We start from the raw sequence: 18,947 nt of genomic DNA on the forward strand, positions 1-18,947 counted from the left end.
AAACAAACTAAAAGTGGATTTTTCAGAATGGCATAAACAAAGAGCAGACTTCGGCCCATGCAGAAGCTGTGGTCTTTATTTGGACCTTACTTATTTTGGTAGATCATGCTTGGAAAGCCTCCAGTTTGTTCGAAGTAAAGTAAATCTGCAAGGGAGCGAAGGCCAGGATTCCTCCATAGTAATGTGTAATAAAGATGTGAGATTTGAAATAAAGTAACTTTTCAAAGATATTAATTTTTTTTTAGATGGTCCTGTAGTTGTTGCACAGCCAGTGATTTGAAGCTTAGGAGACATTAAAACACACAGTGTTTTCTTGTTAGTAAATACAATGGTGGTTTAAAAACTGTATATGGTATGAAGAGCTAAACCAGTGTGAGCAGTGTGAAAAATAAAGGAAGGGTAATCGTTTTTTTCCCAACACTGTCTTTTATATTAATTGTTTTGCAATGTGTTTTGCTTGCAAGTTTATATAAATAGGTTTGCAATTCATTCATCCATCCTATCTGCTTCTGCTAATTTGATATTAACAAGGGGAATCGCCGGGCTTCTCATGATACGATATTATCACAATACATTTGTGATATCACAATACACAATACAAGACATTTACATTTACATTTAGGGTATTTAGCTGGACTTCCTCATCCAGAGCGACTTACAAAAGTTCTTGGTTGTTCCCCAAGCTGGTATTAGCTTAGACCACTAATAGAACTTTTTAAAAAGATGAGTCTTCATTTTTCATCTTCATGTTTAGAGGCATTGGAAGTGTGACAATCGTGGGTAATATTTGAATGTTTTCAGGGCTAAAGTGCACAATATTCTTATAATTACCTATTATTTAATAAAAGATCAAATGTCCTTATGTTTAATTTTATTTTTTATGGGGTGTCCTATTATTTTATTATTTCTGTATATACTGACTAAAATGGACATTTCCAATTGCAGTGTTGTGCGTAAACGAGTTCAAAAGAACGCGTTCATTGAACACGCTCATTTTTTCGTGAAGGTTGAACTGAACGCAACACATTTTTTAATAAAGAACTTGAACGTGAATTAGTTCACATTATGTGTCATGAACGGCAGACATCCCTGTAAATGAACGTTGGCTAGAGAGCGCGGAGGGCGAGAGAGAGAGAGAGAGAGAGACACGGAGACAGACACCGATTCTCCTTATGAACATTTTCATCACATGGTAAGAAACCCACAATTGCCGTGTCATGAGCAAATGTCTACAATGAGCAGTTTCAAAGAACGTATAGTGATTTCTAGATTGTAGTGTGAAAAAAAGTATTTATTTGGATATCTCACGAAAAAAGTAAAATGAACTGAACTTTGAACTAGTTCAGAATTAAAATTGTGAACTTTGAACGTGAACTGTTCACTTTGAGCATGTATGAACTGAACTTGAACTAGTTCAGAAAAGCTGAGAACTGGCACAACACTGTCCAATTGTAACAAACAATTAGTTGCTTATTAACCTAAAAGAGGCTGATTACAATTGCAATTACTTAATTAATTCTCTAATAAACAGTATATTTTACAATTATTGATATAATAGTTACAATCCAATGCATGGATACACAGACATACACACACACATATAATAATAATAATAATAATAATAATAATAATAATAATAATAATAATAATAGTCTAATTGTCTAAACAGACTTAGGTTTATAAACTGAAAATATACTGTTAATAAACTGTTTTAAACTGTTTCGTGTGAATTGTTTCTATTTCAGCTTGTTCAGATGACTGAGTCGTAACGTGAGGACTTTTATTTTGAAGGCTGCTGTTTGCGTAGCTAAAAGTCCTGATGTGGAAGCCGGTGTGGTAACTTAGCAGGTGAAAGCTTCGAGCGCTAAAACAACACAAATAAAACAGGTTAATTGGATACATTAAATTATTTTTAAAATAGATTATTCGGTTAAACGCGTTAGGACTTTTCAAATCTCTACTGCAGTGTTAACATTAACTGTTGTACCGTTAGCTTAGCTAACCTAGCTTAGCTGGCCAGATAGCTGTTATATTCAGAAGGTAGTTAATTAGCTAGCGGTTAATTATATGTAACGTTATACGTTATGTAGCTAAAGTGTAATGATGCTGTAACGTGTTAATAGGTGTTTAGGTGATTTTTCTACAATTCTGTAACGCAGCTGGTTGTTTCACTAAGCTAAACTAGTGAGCTAAACTAACGTTAGCCTACCTCGCTCTGCTGCAGTGTGTAACCATGGACACGGACTCGTCCCTCCTGAACAGTGAGCTGGAACAGCAGCGGCATGAAGAGCTTTACCAGCAGCTCTTACTGCAGGTAAACACTTTAACAGCGGTCAATGTATTTAAAACCTCACCACACCTCCTGCAGGAGTGACCAAAATACACCCAACCTGGACTGGGTTACATCAGTTTTGCGTAATTACCTTCCTAAGTTTGTGTGTAAAGTCTCTGCTAAGTTCTTAGTTAACAACACTAGCTACTTAACGTTATTTCCAAACTGTCCTTTTACTAAACTTTCCTTTCACCGGTGTAATGTCGATTTCTGCTTCTTTGTTTAACCTTACTACCTCAGTGTATATTTAAATATCTCATTCTATCGTTTTTCATTCATTTTAAAATGTTCTGTTGTGGTCTCTAGTAAAAAAAAGTGCTCCGGTGTTTCTGTATGTGTGTTCCTGCTTTATTTTACTAGGTTAGTGGTCTTTAACCTTTTCCTGATCGACTCTTTTTTCTGAACTTTTTCTTTTACTAGCTACTGCAGATAATGGGGTTTGAAGAACAGTTTCATTTGCAGCATCATGCATATACAACTCGGAGAGACTAATTGTATTTCACAAAGAACAAGAAAAAGTGTATGTATGGGGAAGGAGACCTTTAACTGTAAAAAAGCATGTACCCAGTAGAAGTCCCAATAGATGTAATCGTTAGTAAGTTATATGTGAATAGCATAAATCACTGTATCATATTAAAGTTATGGCAATGAGAGGTCATCACAAACTGCTTTTGTATTTTGTTTAAATAATAATTATTGTGTTTGTTATTATTAATTTCCATTTAAATTTTGTGCAAAGACAGTGAGTTTTATATACATCCTCATATATTAAAAACAGAAAGAAATAATAAATAAAAAGTCTAGGTCAGCTCATGCGCAGTGCTTTTAGAAAAGCACGTATTGACGGGCAGCATAACTTAACACAACACCGACTGCACCACACATCAATATTGTGTTTTTATAATTTATGATAATAAATGTATGAACGACCTTCATTTGTGGCAGTGTGGTTAAAAGGTGCCTCTGTTAAATTGCGGGATGTTAAGGAGGCACTAAACCTTATTTTTTTATTAATAGCTGAAAATTTTCCCAGTCAGTGCTCTTTTATTGCACTTACAAAAAAAAATAAACAAACAAAAATGTATACTAAATAATCACTTTAGTTGGGAATGGGCTTAAACAAGTAGAATATAGCTACCACTTGTTTAGACTGCAGGGCACTCTATCCTAAGTCAGTAACAGGGTCTCTTAAGCTGTATTTCCTCAGCAAATTTAATGTAATTCCAACAGAACCCATTCTTCAGCCTCTCTCATCTCCAAGCAAACATTTATTAGTTAAAGTTAAATCTTATGTCATCAAAAGTCAAAAGTAACCTATATATCTCAACACCTGACAGTAAAAGTGATGTTTTTTATCCTGCTTAAAGGTCCAAAGACCCATATAATGTTTTTTATTAGTTTAGTTACAGCTTACAGCTGCTCAGGGTGTAAATATTCAGTAGCAAGTCTCCCAAAAAGCATGTTAGCTTTGAGAACATCTTAACACAGAGGGAGTGTTCAGTGTGAAGCTCAATCGACCATCTGAGAATCATCTTAGTGCCATGAACGTTACGGATAGTACATCTGTTTGTGTGTTATTTGTTTAGTTAGATTGTGTTTGTAATTGTAACTTGAGTATTAATTTGTCTCATTAATATAGAGAGCCACCACGGTTCGGCTCTCCCTCACGCACAAATTACAGAAATCATTCGCTCGAATTACAAAAATCGTGAGCACGAATTAAAGAAATTGTGAGCACAAATGAAAGAAATCATAAGCACGAATTGCAAATCGTTCACTCGAATTAAAGAAAATGTGAGCACGAACTGCTATATCGTTCACTCGATTTAATTTTTTTTTTTTATCCACGGCCCCTCCTGGGCTCTGTAGAAACTAGACGCCGAGGTATAACTTTAACTTTTATAGCTTGTTAAAGCGCCTTGCCTTATGTACTGCTGTGGGAAAAACTGACAAGGCAAATAGTTAACTAATAGTGTGTAAAAATACTGTCATATAAAATAGAATGACCAGTAAGTTGTATAATATCAACATGTTTTTAAAAAAATCCAGACATTTAGCTCTTAATTATTTGTAGAAGGACTGTGTGAACTTGTGTGCTTTTACTTTCGAATAAAAGACAGAAAAACTTGTGAACGTTCTGAGCTTCTAAAGTAACCCCTGACAAGAATTGGAAGTCCAGTGTGTTCCAGTTTTGAAAATAAATACATAAATGTTAAATATAACAATTATTGACCCAACAATATAAACCATTGCTAGGCATTGTTGTTGACTGCTTTAATATATGTAACACATTGGCTGTAGGTCAGTGTGTAAAGTTATCTTGTGCACTGGAAAAATGTTTACACATGGTGTGTAAGCGTGGGTGTGTGAACTGTCTTTACCTGTTCCCAGCACTGACGTGAGGAAGGCGTGATCACGTGTGTAGCTCAAGGAACTAATGAATGTCATCAATCAGCATCATTCATCTGTGTAACATCACTTGAGTTTTCAGGATACAGCAGGTTTTCTACGTTTTTTTGCACTTAAATGCACTTTTGTTTTCGTTGGCACAAGTAAACTAAAGACATGCAAATACAGATGTAAAACTAAAGCCATTTAATTTATGAACTCTGGAAAACAGATTGGCAATGCTGTTTTTAAAAAATCCCTTGTTGCTTCATTTGTGTGAATTGTCTGAGCCCTACATACCCTGTATATAATAAGCCTTCTCTTAACTTTCAACTACTGTAAGTTACAACAGTCTCATGAACCCCAAAAGAGAATCCTTTTGGACTTCAAGATATTAATGGCTGTTTTTTTTGCCATTCAGAGGTGAGTATTATCGGCCTGTAGGCTGCATGTTTATCGTGTGAAAACAAGCTGCTTGGGATGAACGGCTAACTAGCTAATATCGCCCCTGACTTGCTGGAACATTAGCTTGTTTTAACATGGTAAACGGGAAGACTACAGTCCGATATATTCACCTCTGAACAGCAAAAAAGCTAACTAGCACTTATCACGGTTAGCGGGTAATGCTAATGCTGCTCAGGGGTTAGCAGCTAGCTTCAGTCCGATATAGAGTGTGGGCAAAAGCGTAATTGTGTGTTGCATGCTGAGTAGCGTCCAACATGTTTGAGAACACACAGCCAAAACAAATGAACCGTGCGAAGCTAAACAAAGAAGTGTTACCTTGAGAAAATTGCAGGAATTAATGGGCTTGAACTTGGCCTTTTGCTTAGTGTGGTGTATTACAAGTTATAAGTAACTAACGTAGCTTTTATTTATACGTTATAAGTAACTAACCTAGCTTTAATTTATAAGTTACAAATAACTAGCCAACCTAGCTTTAATTTATAAGGTATAACTAGCCAACCTAGCTTTAATTTATAAGGTATAACTAGCCAACCTAGCTTTAATTTATAAGTTATGACTCGCTAACCTAGCTTTAATTTATAAGGTATAACTAGCCAACCTAGCTTTAATTTATAAGTTATGACTCGCTAACCTAGCTTTAATTTATAAGTTATGACTCACTAACCTAGCTTTAATTTATAAGTTATGACTTGCTAACCTAGCTTTAATTTTGTAAGTTATGACTCGCTAGATTATAAGTTATAACTAGCTAACCTAGCTTTAATTTTTGAGCTCTGACTAGGTAAATTTATAAATTATTACTAGCTAACCTAGCTTAAATTTATATGTTATAACTAGGTAACCTAGACAAAACACTACTGAAATGTTTCTGGTGATTAGTGCAAAACATTAAGGCTATTATTTCTGTGTTTTATTATTCTATTTCACTTAGACCACACTGGTTAATGTTGTTTAATGTTGTTGCCCTGTGATCCTCCTGTGTTGCTTCCAAGCTGGGAAGCTAAAAAACACTGTCTATTTGCAATACGTTTCCCCCTACAGTCATGAGAGCAATTGTGGCACTTGATAACACAGCAAGCATTCACTTTAAGTAAACAAAAACAAACCGTGCCACCAGCCTGTCTCTGCCGTAGTATCCCTGTTCTAAAATCCCACAATGCACTGTGTTGTTCATGTCTGCTGACTTCATGATCCTATTCTTTATACTTGCCTCTGAACGGCAAAAGAGCTAGCGCTTAGCGTGGTTAGCAGGTAATGCTAATACTGCTACAGTCTCTGTGCTGGAGAACTAAAATAGCAGTAGCAAGTCTATTTATGTTGCTTAATAAAAACAGTAGTACATCACCAGGCTCTGTAAAAAGAGTGAATGATAGAAAGAAGTGAGTTCCAAACCTATAAAATTATTAATTTGTGTTAATTACAGATTTATTCGTTAAATGTTTTCAGATAATTCACATGCATCCGTTGTGTTAAACTGTGTAAACTGATCTGGTTACTCTAGATTGGTTTATTATTAACAGCTGAAAAGTTGTACATTTTGCTCACAGAACTTGTTTGCAATATGCAATTATATTGTTTTCCTGTTTATATTCTTCTCATTATTATTATTATTATTATTATTAATAATTAGTATTATACAGTATTTTTGCTGGATTTTTGCTACGTGACTCAACACATTTCAGCTCGTTCAGTCTTATTTTGAGGGGTGTGCTTCAATATAGCTTTTTGATTGGCTGCTAGGTAACAATCAAATTGGCTTTATCCTCCATTCCTCCTGTTTACTCCTATAATTAGTCCTGCAGAAGGAGTAAAGTTTCATTTGTCCCACAGCCAAACTGATATTTATATGTTTATTGATTTCTCATCCCTTGTTCCTCACATTTCAGGAAATGCACTTTTCTGGTTTCATTTAAAGTTGTATACAAGGCAAACTAACCAATAACTTTATTTTAGTATTGTTGACTTCACACAGAACTTTATATTTACTGGTACTATATTTTTACTATAGAAGAAAGTTAAAAGAATCTTTATTTCCTCATGTAATTCATTGGTGAAAACATGTAGCTGGCATGACACTTTCTCACACCTACATTCTTTAAGACAAACAATGCAGTAGTGTGAGTCTGACAGTGTTTGCTTTTTTTGTCTGTCTCTCTTTTGGTTTGTAGACCATGGGAAAAATCCAGAATGAAGGTCCTCCCTCCAAAGTCATCCGCCCACAGCCAGGTTAGTGTTGAAATAGCACATCTGTGAAAGTTATCTAAACCCAGAAGCTTTTCAAACTTCTCACTTTTATTGTTTCAAATGAGGCTTTTTTAAAAACATGATTCTGTTTATATTAAAGAGATTCTGATCTGTTGCTTGATCTTCTTTGTTGGACGTTCTTTAGATAAATATTCCTGCAAGATGAGAAGTTAGTTCTGGAGTTGTTGGTCTCTGAGCTGACATTTTCCAGCATGTTTCTAAAGTAATCTCTGTCGTTATCTCCGTCATATATGCAGGCCGGAACTATGCATGTGGTCAAAGGTGTTAGAAGTATTCACATTCATTACTAAGGTTTAAAATACTTCTGTAGAAGCTGAAGTATTAGCTTTTTGCTCAAGTAAACGTGTGAAAATACTTGTTTCAAAACTGCTTAAAGTATAAACGTAATAGGTCACACTTTTTTATAGTTGACAGTGCCGATTACTCCGACTAAGCCCCAGTCTCTACCCAATTAGATTTGATTTGCTATTCGATTCCATTCAATATTAATTCATTTTGTAATATTTCAGTTACAATTTCAATGTCAGGAAATACCTTGAAAATATTGAATCTATTATTATTGAAAATGTTTGGATTGATGTCTTTGATTTACTTATGTATGTTATGTAATGTAATTGTAGCTGCATTTAAGGTGGAACAGAATGTTTGGGATTATGCTAAACGCAAGTAGGATTTAAATTGACGAAAAATGAGTTGTTTAATTACTCTAGCAGGCTATAATAACATAACAGAGTAAGAGAAGAAATAAAAATCGGTATTAACATTAACTTCTCTATACCTATAGTATAGAGATATACCTATACTATGTTTTGAAAATGCTAGACAAGTGCATTAATGTGGAATAATGTAAAAATTTCCAAGTTGAGAAATATTTCTGTTCTTATTTTTGGCTTATTTGTTTTGTTCGACCAGATGTGTTGGCTCTAATTTGAGTACAGCAATAATTTAAGTCAGTTTGTACAGAGTGACAGTGCATGTATCGCATGTTAATGAGTTTTCCCCTTTCACCTACTTTCAAGCAGAATGAAAGAGTGTGCAAGTTCCCTGTTTGAGAGTTTTTCACGGAGCTAGTGATGAATTAATAAAGGAAGTATTATGCAATCAGTCTGTTTAAACAGTAGAGAACAGGATTAAAGGGGTTTAGATTTATAGCAGCTCATCTGGATATTAGTTAAGGACAGAGCTGAGGCCTTTTCATGCTAAGTAATTTTTTAAAACATAAAAACAGATGCTATTTTTAACGTAGTGGAACCTTAACACACAATCTGATGCACTTTTTGCCTTGAGTGCAGGGCTAGAAATTCCAGAGTTCTCATAAATGTCTACTGTTTTTTTTTTCTGATCCCTGTCAGTAACATAGTCATAATTTTAAAACAATAAATAAAACATTGTTTTAAAATAGTATTCTGTCTTCAAGGGTGTTTTCACAACGGCACTGTTTGGTTAGTTCCCACCCTTGGTGCGGTTCGTTTCAGCAGGTGTGAAAACAGTAATCGCACTCGGGTGCCTACCAAAACCACTGCAAAATAACCAAAACCCACAAGAGGAAGCGGTCTTAGTCCGATTCCAAACTGACTCTGGAGTGATTAGTTTGTGGTAAGAAATCTTACCACGTTTCAAACCAACTATCAAATATCCTCCTTGTGTTTGAGCTTAACGGCTGTTCATTTGCAGTTTAACCTGATTTCTTACCCACATACTCCCTCACAGCTCTCGCCGTTCACGCCTTCGCAACTAAATTAAAACCTATTTTTTATAGCTCAGCTGTAATTTTACTACATTTGATATTAAAACAGCCTTACCCTGCACAAATATATGGCTTGTCCGGAACACAGGACCTTTCTGTGTTTACTTTCTAGCTCCGCCCCAGGCAGCACTGACCAATAAGCGTAGGTAGGAAACATGCTCATACTGTTTGTTGTGACGCATTTTGTTGCTCTTGCAATTTTCCTTTTGTGTAACCAAACCAAGGGGGAAAATAATGCTGAAATGATATGATATATTGTGCAGCCTTAACCTGAATACCATAGCAGCTGCCTAGCAACCACATAGCAACACCATAACATCCATCTGGGGTACCGTAGCATCCAATTACGAACACCAGCTGTACACAAAAACCCTTCTGTTTTTGTCCAGGCCATCTTTTTTATGATTCTGTTAAAGCACAATTTAAAAGCAATATCTTTCATTAATTGATATTTTAGTTTATTTTTTAGTTATTACTTTTGCAGGTTTTAAGTTATTTCAGTTACCATTTTGGATATCAACAATTTTGGCTTTGTGTATACCAGTTATACCTAGATCTTTAAAAAAAAATGAACAGAAAAGGCTCAGAGTGGTCCAGCGGGCTAAGCAATGCTGCAATGTTTAGGAGATCGCCGGTTCAAATCCTGTTTATGTAGCTTTCCATCAGCTACCGTAGCCCTGAGAGAGCAAAATTGGCCTTGTTCTCGCTGGGTGGGTAAATGGTGCTCTCTCCCCACATCACTACAAAGGGACAAGGCAGCTGTGAGCTGATGTACTGGAACCGAGTCGCTGCGCTTTCCTCCGAGTGCTCTGGGATGCTACTCAGTAATAATGCATTAGCAGCAGTTAAAAAAGAGGCACTGGCTGACTTTACATGTGTCGGAGGAGACATGTCCTAGTATTGACCCTCCTGGTGTTGGGGCATCATTAGTGACAGGCGCAGCCCTAATGAGTGGATTGGGTAATTGGCCGTGTAAATTGGGCAGAAAATGGGGAAAAAAGAGAGAATTTTAAAATAAAATTATAATAAAAAATTAACAGAAAAGTTCATAAAAGTTTACTAAAAGCTTTGAATAATAACCATTTATTAAATGTATTTTCTTCAGTATCAAGTTACCATAGGATGAAAAGCATATTTAAGAAGATTTTTTTTCTTTACACACTTTTGTAAATCAAGCTTCTGTTTGTTTTATGCTGTTTATCATTTCTTCCCTCTTTCCAGGCATGTGTTTGAAGACCTCCTCTCAGAAAGATCAGCAGAAAGTCTTCGTAAATATCTGTCAGTCTTGGGACGTCCCTCCCCCTCCCGAACTCTCCCAGGATGCATTGGTGGAGCTCTTAGAGTCGGATGACCCCACAGGATACAAAGTACCTATGAGCCTTGGTGAAGCCCACATTGAAATGGACAACAGTGAGCTTTCTTTCTATTTTTTGCATCATTAACAAGCTCAGAGTAGCTCCACACTTCATTGGTAGAATTCTGAGGGCTCTGATATGTAAAACGTTTACATTAAAATATTTTCTCTCATAAATTGTGATAAAACATTTGTTTACAGGGGGTAAAATGACCGAAATTACGTTTTTACACAGGAAAGTAAAATTGATTTTGCAGGGCTCCACAATCCAGCAGGAATTTGGGGAAACTTTTAGGGGATCATAGCATATCCGTGCAGGCAGAACGTCAAATGTGAGAGGGTTACGTTACCAGCTAAGGAAATCACAGGAATGGAGACTTGGAATGAAAAAGTTTAGCTAGATTTATGCTTCTTTAGGCCAGCACAGTGTTTTTACTGATCCGTCTTTTTTTTTTTTTTTTGACATTTTTGGGCATTTCTATATGTCATGTTTTTTTTTATCTCTTTTGACAGGTCTCAACAGCTGCACTGTCTATGATGTTGTGATTAATGAGGAATTCTTCCAGAAATGCCAGGTATGTTGTGTGTGGTAGTTAGATTTGAAACCAGCAGGTCTTTCCATGCACTATACAGCAATCAAGCATAACATTATAACCACTTCCTTGATGCTACACCCATTATCCTTGTTATATATACAGCTCTGGAAAAAAAATAAGAAACCACTTAAAATGTATGAGTTTCTTTAATTTTACCAAATTAAAACCTGAAGTACATCCAGTAATATGCTTTGGATAAATATTTGTTTTTTAATCAGTTAAAAAAGTGCTGTTATTTTTGTTCTTAATAAAGCACCACAACCAGGCTCACTGTTTATTTTTTCCAGCAAGATCCAAAAGATGGAGCCTCTCATGATGACAGTAGGAGAGAACTATGGTTTCAAGCATTTAATAAAAGAGCTCAAGACCCGTTACAACATCCCGTCTCAAAAAACAAATCATGGTTATAATGAAGATTCATTGTTATTATGAAGTTAATAAAGGTGAGGATATACAGAATACCCTGCCTCTTTATTTTTTTCCCCAACCGTACCGAAAACGTACCAAAAAGGTATCGAAAACGCACCGCACCGTGGGGTTTATACCGATGTGTGAAGCAAATTGTGAATTTTCTGTATCGTTTCACCCCAACTAATCAGAATGGTCTTGTGAGGTACAGACCACTGAAGAACAGGGTGAAAGAAGGGTAAAACCTGTGTTTATTGGAATGATTGTGTTCCATCTAATGCTTTTGGGGCAAGTTGGGGAATTGGGGGTGATCAAATCCTGACCTCACGATCTTGTTGCAGAAATCATATCAAATCCTCACAGCAGCGCTTCAAAATCTTGGACAGTCACTTTTTATTTTAAATCCTTTTGGTTTTGGAAGAAGACCACAAAAGAAGAGTGTGTTGAGACACTCCATACAGTGTATTGTCCATGATCTGATGCATTTTTTTTATTTCTACAGAAAGACACTTTGTTCCAGCAGTTTTTGGTTGCTGTGTCTCTAGAAGGTCTGGAGAACAAGTACAGCTTGGAGCTGAGCCGAGGTGAGCCAGTGTGTACTGAGGTTTGTGCTTGCAAGAGAACAACACCTTTGATATCCTCATAAATCAGCAGTAATTTATTATTCTGTGTTTCTGCCCTCTACTGTGTGTGTCTAATCTAGTGTGGGCTGCTCTAGCCGTTAAGGACCAGGACGGACACGGGAGTGCTGAACATAAACTTCCCCGCAGGGGTTTTTATTGGCTTCCAACAATAGCGCCGAGGCACGAAAAAATAGAAAAGAAAAAAACGGGCTGCATGCGCCGGCTTGGTGGGGCGGCGGTCCCGAGATAGAGCGTCTCTCTCTCTCTTTCTCTTTCTGCGGGCTTTTTTTCTCGCTCTCCCACCTCCTCCATACTCGGCAGTCCACGCGGCTGTCAGGGTCCTAAGAGAGCTCAGAGAGAAGCACAAAAGCGGGAGGAAACAGAGACAGGGATTAGCGTTTTGTCCTGACGGCAGGCAGCCACAAGTGTCTGCTGCCGGTATTTATGGAGCTCCCCTCGGCCCGTCATTGGCCGGTTTCAGCGTGGTCTTTAGGAGCCGCCAGCCGTGCCTGGTTAGGCGGCCCGCCCTCGCCCCACGTGTTTTTGTGGCGCTGTCTTCAGATTGGTGCTGATGGTTTTCAGTACCCTGGAGAGCGGCTGCGTGTGAGGGTGTCAGCGGCGTTGTAGTGCGTTGGCCGGGCCTCGCCCCGCCACAGTGCCCCCCCTCAGCTGGCACCAGAATGCGGAGTCCGCACCGGACGTCCTCACAGGTCTCCTGTAGAGGGCATCCGCATCGCCGTGCGCCGAGCCGGGCCGGTGCCGGACCTGAAACGAGAACTCTTGGAGGGCGAGAAACCAGCGAGTAACACGGGCATTAGTGTCTCTGTGTCTGGAAATCCATTGGAGTGGTGCGTGATCAGTAATCAAAGTGAATGTCCTACCCGTCAGAAAAAAACGTAGCTCCTCCACTGCCCATTTGATCGCCAGGGCTTCTCGTTCCAAGGCGGCATACCGTTTCTCGGCTGGTAGGAGTTTCCGGCTCAGGTAGAGGATGGGGTGTTCTTCGCCACCGAAGTCCTGTACCAGGATGGCCCCCAGTCCCGTCTCAGACGCGTCTGTGTGGAGGATGAACGGGCGGTCGAAGTCGCGCCTCAAGAATCGAACCGGGATACTGCGTTCAGCCGCCGAAAGTCGTTGCAGAACCGCCAGGACCCATCGGGTTTGGGGACTAACACTATGGGGCTGGACCAAGGGCTGGAGGACGGTTCTACGACCCCCAGGCGGAGCATTTTCTCGACCTCGTCTTCCACCGCTTTCCTCCGCGCCTCCGGGAGCCGATAGGGCTGCTGCCGGACCACCGTGCCTGGGTTGGTGGGAATGTGGTGGTGTATTATTTGGGTCCGCCCAGGGAGCTCAGAGAATACAGCTTGGTGTTTGTCCACGCTCTCTCGTAGCTCTTGTCGCTGCGCTGGGGTTAGCTCCTCCCCCAAGCGGACCTCCTGTCTGGCTCGGATCTCCGGCACCTGAGCAAAGGCAGAGAGAGGGGGTTTGGGTTCAACCCATTTTTTCAGCAGATTGACATGATATACCTGAGTGGTCTTCCTCCTTCCCGGCTGTGCGATCCGGTAATTCACCTCGTTTAGCCTTTCGGTGACAGTGTACGGGCCCTGCCAGCTGGCGAGGAATTTACAGGTTGTGGTGGGGATCAACACCATGACGCGGTCCCCCACTTGGAGTTCCCTCAGGAGGGCGGGGCGGTTGTATACGCGCTGTTGAGCGCGCTGGGCCTCCTCCATGTGCTCCTTAATTCGTGTTTGCATGGTTTGAACATATTCTATGACTGACCTGAACGGGGAAGGCTGCGTCTCCCAGGCTTCTTTTACCACGTCAAGGAGTCCGCGCGGCTTCCGCGCATAGAGGAGTTCAAAGGGGGTGAAACCCGTGGACGCTTGGGGTACCTCCCGCACGGCGAAGAGAGCATGGGGAAGAAGGAGGTCCCAGTCACGTACGATTCGCTTGAGCATCCTTTTCAGCGTTTGATTAAATCTCTCCACCAGCCCGTCTGTTTGGGGGTGCCACACAGAAGTGGTGAGGTGTTGTACTTGTAACATCCGGCAGAGGTCAGTCATTAGCTTCGAGACGAAAGGGGTTCCCTGATCCGTGAGGATTTCCCTAGGAATGCCCACGCGACTGATTAGGAGGACCAACTCACGCGCCACCGCCTTTGATGTGGCTTTGCGTAGGGGAACCGCGTCAGGGAACCTGGTAGCATAGTCCATGGTGACCAAGATGTATTCATGTCCCCGGGCGGACTTGGGGAGGGGTCCCACGATATCCATCCCCAGCCGTTGGTACGGGGTTTTAATGATCGGGAGAGGAATGAGGGGAGCAGGTGGGGGCTTGCGGGGGCTGGTGATTTGGCAGGTCGAGCACCTACTACAGTGGTTCTTCACTTCGGCTCGAATAGACGGCCAGTAGAACCGCTGTTGAATTCTGGCCAAGGTGTTTTCGGCGGCCAGGTGTCCTCCCAGTGGGTGCTGGTGGGCCAGCTGCATGACGGCGTCGATTCGGCTACGCGGCAGGAGTAGCTGTTCGACCCTTTCACCATTTATCTCGGTCACGCGGTACAGGAGGTGGTCTTTCACCATGAAGAAGGGAGTCTGGGCAGGCGCAGGACCCCGCGGCTCTCCGTTCACCTCTTGCACATTTTCCCAAGCGTGCCGGAGCCGATCATCCTCGTGTTGTTCCCGGGCGAATCCGCCCTCCTTCTGCACCTGTTGATAGAGAGAGAACACAGGATTAGAATTTTTTTCTCTCTCACCTTCGGAACTTTTTCCGCTGCTCGCCGAGCCTCCGCTGGCGACTAGAGCGGGCTGGGGCCGTGGTCGGCGGCGCCTCCGCGGCTTCTGGGGCGGCGCGCGCCGCGCCGACCCCCGGAGCTCTTCCTCGAACTCGGGGTAGTCACGTCCCAATAGGAGGGGCACCGGCAAGTCGGCCACGAGGCCGATCGTGAGTGGCCAGTCTTTGTACTGGTTCCCGACCCGCACCCGGGCCGTGGGGACGTTGCGCACGTCGCCGTGGACACAGGACACCTCCACCGTCTCATCTCGGGGAAGAACCCAGGGTATCGCGGAGGGTCGGCCGAGCGTAATGGTACTCCCGGAGTCCAGCACGGCGGTGATGTCGCGCCCATTTAGAAGTAGCCTCCGCGAGTGGGCCGGTCCGTGGGTTTGACCGTGGACGCTACACCCCGCGAGCCACACTTTAGGTCCTCTCCAGGAAGGGAGCGGAGAAAGTGGTCCATCGCAATTCTCTCGGTTATGGCTTCTGAGCCGAGCTGTTCGGGTTGGAGCCAGCGCTTGGCGACCCTGAGGAGCTGCGTCATCTGTGGGCGGGGAGGCTGCGATGAGCGATACGACCAGCGATGGAACTCGGCCGTGGCCGCGGCTGGTCCGAGCCCCACGCGAGCGAGAATCTCCGCTTTCAGCGTCTCATAGTCCATGGTCTGGTCTGGAGGAAGGGAATAATAAGCTAACTGAGCCTCCCCTGTGAGGAAGGGAGCGATTATTGTGGCCCACTCCTCCCTTTCCCATACTTCTCTTTCCGCCACGCATTCGAACGTGTACAGGAATGCCTCTACGTCGTGCCCCTGGGACAGCTTCGTGAGGAGGTGATGGGCGCTGCGTCGCGGATCCGGTAGCGCGGCGGCCTGTGCGGTTTGGCGAGACGCCACCAGGTCGTTGGTCAGCTCACGCAACCCCCTGGCGAGCTCCTGCGTTACGTCCTGCTGCCTGAGGCTCGTCTCCAGGAGGTGTTGCAGGACTTGATCCATGGCACCGGAGAGAGAGAGAGATAGAAAGAAAAAAAAAATTGTTATAAAAATTAATACATTTTTTTTTTGCTGTCCAGTTCTGGTCACTCCGGTCCAGTATCCCGCATTCTCCACCAGTGTGGGCTGCTCTAGCCGTTAAGGACCAGGACGGACACGGGAGTGCTGAACATAAACTTCCCCGCAGGGGTTTTTATTGGCTTCCAACAATAGCGCCAAGGCACGAAAAAATAGAAAAGAAAAAACCGGGCTGCATGCGCCGGCTTGGTGGGGCGGCGGTCCCGAGATAGAGCGTCTCTCTCTCTTTCTCTTTCTGCGGGCTTTTTTTTCTCGCTCTCCCACCTCCTCCACACTCGGCAGTCCACGCGGCTGTCAGGGTCCTAAGAGAGCTCAGAGAGAAGCACAAAAGCGGGAGGAAACAGAGACAGGGATTAGCGTTTTGTCCTGACGGCAGGCAGCCACAAGTGTCTGCTGCCGGTATTTATGGAGCTCCCCTCGGCCCGTCATTGGCCGGTTTCAGCGTGGTCTTTAGGAGCCGCCAGCCGTGCCTGGTTAGGCGGCCCACCCTCGCCCCACGTGTTTTTGTGGCGCTGTCTTCAGATCGGTGCTGATGGTTTTCAGTACCCTGGAGAGCGGCTGCGTGTGAGGGTGTCAGCGGCGTTGTAGTGCGTTGGCCGGGCCTCGCCCCGCCACACTAGACTTTTGATAGATTTGTACGGTCACATAATAATAGTTTTGCTTCCACCTTGTATTAGTTTATTAGTGAGAAAACAAATCTTGTTTTGCTCTGTTAGGTAATGTACCACAACAGGAGTAGGATAATAAATTTAAACTACAACCCCTAATTTGGGGTAAAAAGAAAATTAGTTTCCTCACTAATACACTAATACATAATGGAAGCAAAAGTATTATTATTTGAAGGTACAAATCCATCAAAAGTCTACATCAGAGACTGTAAATAAGATGGATGCTGTGTGGCCTTTCCCATTCATTCAAAGAAAATGAAGCCAAAATCTTTCGCCATGTTGGCGATCCTGAAACCCGAGTCTGCGCAGTAGAGACCAGAGGAGGAAGAAAGACTGTGGAGAGACAGCCTACTCATTTAAATAACCCCGCCCCTGAGGGCTTCCTCCACAGAGCTCACACAGTCTATGGTCCCACCCATACAGTCATTGGTCCCGCCCCGGCTAGGTGTAACCGAGCCCTTTTACAATAATCACACCTTTTTGAATAGAGCTGAATAACATTTAAAAAAAAGAATTCTGTGGGGGTAAAAAAAAATTAACAATGTAAGCAGAGGTTACACTAGCTGTTGCTTTTAAATAATGGCGGTAGAATTACAGTATATTGGAAAAAAACGTGATTAAAAGTTGTCAGGTTTGCCATTGAAACCTATGGGGATGGGTGAGGTTACACAGCTTTCTGCAACCGAACAGCAGGGGGCGCCCGACCTGTGATGGCTTAAACAATGCAGGACCCGTGACATCACCAGCCCTGCCCCCATCCGCATGCTGTCTCACGACAGAGATCCAGACAGACTGAGTCAGCACTTTAGAGTCAGCCAAGCACGAAGAAACAGCTAAACAACTATAATCAAGCATTTAAATGGCCTTTTAAATACCTCATTATCCTCACAAACTCAGTCATATTCTTAGTTTTTCGGGAGTTAAGGTAAGGTTTTGGCTCCCTTAAATTATTCTAAGGGCAGAGCGTCAAGTAGCTTTATGAATCACATAATTAAACATATTAGGGTTTTCCTTAAGATAACAATCAAGGCAAAAATTGTTAAGGGCGATCTTAAGGGAGACAATTTCCTTTAAGGTGTTTTATGTAGGGCTGGACCCGAATATTCGGGTATTCGGATATTCGTTCGTTGAGTAGGTATTCGGTTTTTAATTTTGGTATTCGGATATTCGTTTTTTTTTCTACTTTCCAGAGCTCCACCTCACTCTAACCACTTCTGTTCTCGCGGGTCCCGTCAGAATATCTTGCGTGCGGGACAGAACTGAACTGTTATTGGCTGGAGCGGGAGTTTAATCCAGACGACAGTGTTGGGAGTAATGGCGTTAAAATAAACGGCGTTACTAACGCCGTTACTTTTTTCAGTAAGGAGTAATCTAACTAATTACTCTGACTGTAACTATAACGCCGTTACCATTTTCGACACTCCGTTACTGCACGTTACTTTAGCAGCTGAATGAACTTTTTTTAAACTTTGCGCATACAGACAAAGAGCCCTATCATACACCCCACGCAAGGCGTGTAGCGTGGCGCTTTGCCACCCGTCAACAGTCTATTTTTAGGCCTTGCACGCGTCCTTAAAATAGCGTTGGACTTTGGAATATATTAACACCGATGGGCGTGGTGGTCTGGAAATGATGTGTGTTGAGGTAAATTTCTGGCGTGTTTCTATCTTGGCGGCGGAAAAAAGCTTAGCGCGATTGCTCACCCTGCGCTCCAAAATACTCCATACCATCACATCTTTACCACATAAAAATAAACCACACCCAGAGCCTTCAGCAATCAACTATGAAAAAATATATATACTTAAAAATCTGCACTGTAACTATAAATTATTATTAGTTATATTTATTTCTGTCAGTTATAAGGATTTATATTTATGTTTAGTACACAGACTAAATAACTGTAACTAGGCATTCTGCTGTTTAAAAATTTCAACAGATGCTTATTCTCACTCAAATGCTGGAGTTTTGAAATGGAAAATTAAAAGAGAAAATAACTTTGACTGAACATAAATTTATTTTAGTTAACTTTGCTATTATTTAACTGAATTTCACTTTTATATCTGAAAAATAAAGCACATTGTCAATCTGGCGCGTGGTGCTGCCCGTCAATTACATAAAACTTAAAACATTTGAAATACACAGAAATATAAAGCTATATGTTAGCATTCGTTTCTTATCACCAGGGCAAATTTATTAAAATATTAAATATATTAATTCATGAATTAAAATCTCGTCCAGCACTCTGAAATGTCAG

General features: G+C 41.6%; 1 protein-coding gene across 3 annotated transcripts in view; it reads left to right on the forward strand.

Moving 5' to 3' along the window:
* The first annotated feature begins 1,169 nt into the window (after positions 1-1,169).
* pih1d1 (PIH1 domain containing 1) overlaps positions 1,170-18,947 on the forward strand; it is a 35,013-nt gene continuing 17,235 nt past the window's right edge. Inside the window, exons 1-6 of one of the 3 annotated variants that reach the window (XM_049468245.1) lie at positions 1,170-1,192; positions 2,225-2,314; positions 7,354-7,411; positions 10,419-10,607; positions 11,065-11,126; positions 12,058-12,139. In XM_049468245.1, the coding sequence (XP_049324202.1) occupies positions 1,190-1,192; positions 2,225-2,314; positions 7,354-7,411; positions 10,419-10,607; positions 11,065-11,126; positions 12,058-12,139 (484 nt within the window). In that variant the 5' untranslated portion in view covers positions 1,170-1,189. Of the gene's footprint in view, positions 1,193-1,738; positions 1,888-2,224; positions 2,315-7,353; positions 7,412-10,418; positions 10,608-11,064; positions 11,127-12,057; positions 12,140-18,947 lie in introns of those variants that run through there. The other 2 variants (XM_007251082.4, XM_015606301.3) reach the window with 2 other exon arrangements.

The sequence above is a fragment of the Astyanax mexicanus genome, chromosome 19 (genome assembly GCF_023375975.1).
Source record: "Astyanax mexicanus isolate ESR-SI-001 chromosome 19, AstMex3_surface, whole genome shotgun sequence".
Taxonomy (NCBI): Eukaryota; Metazoa; Chordata; class Actinopteri; order Characiformes; family Acestrorhamphidae; genus Astyanax; species Astyanax mexicanus.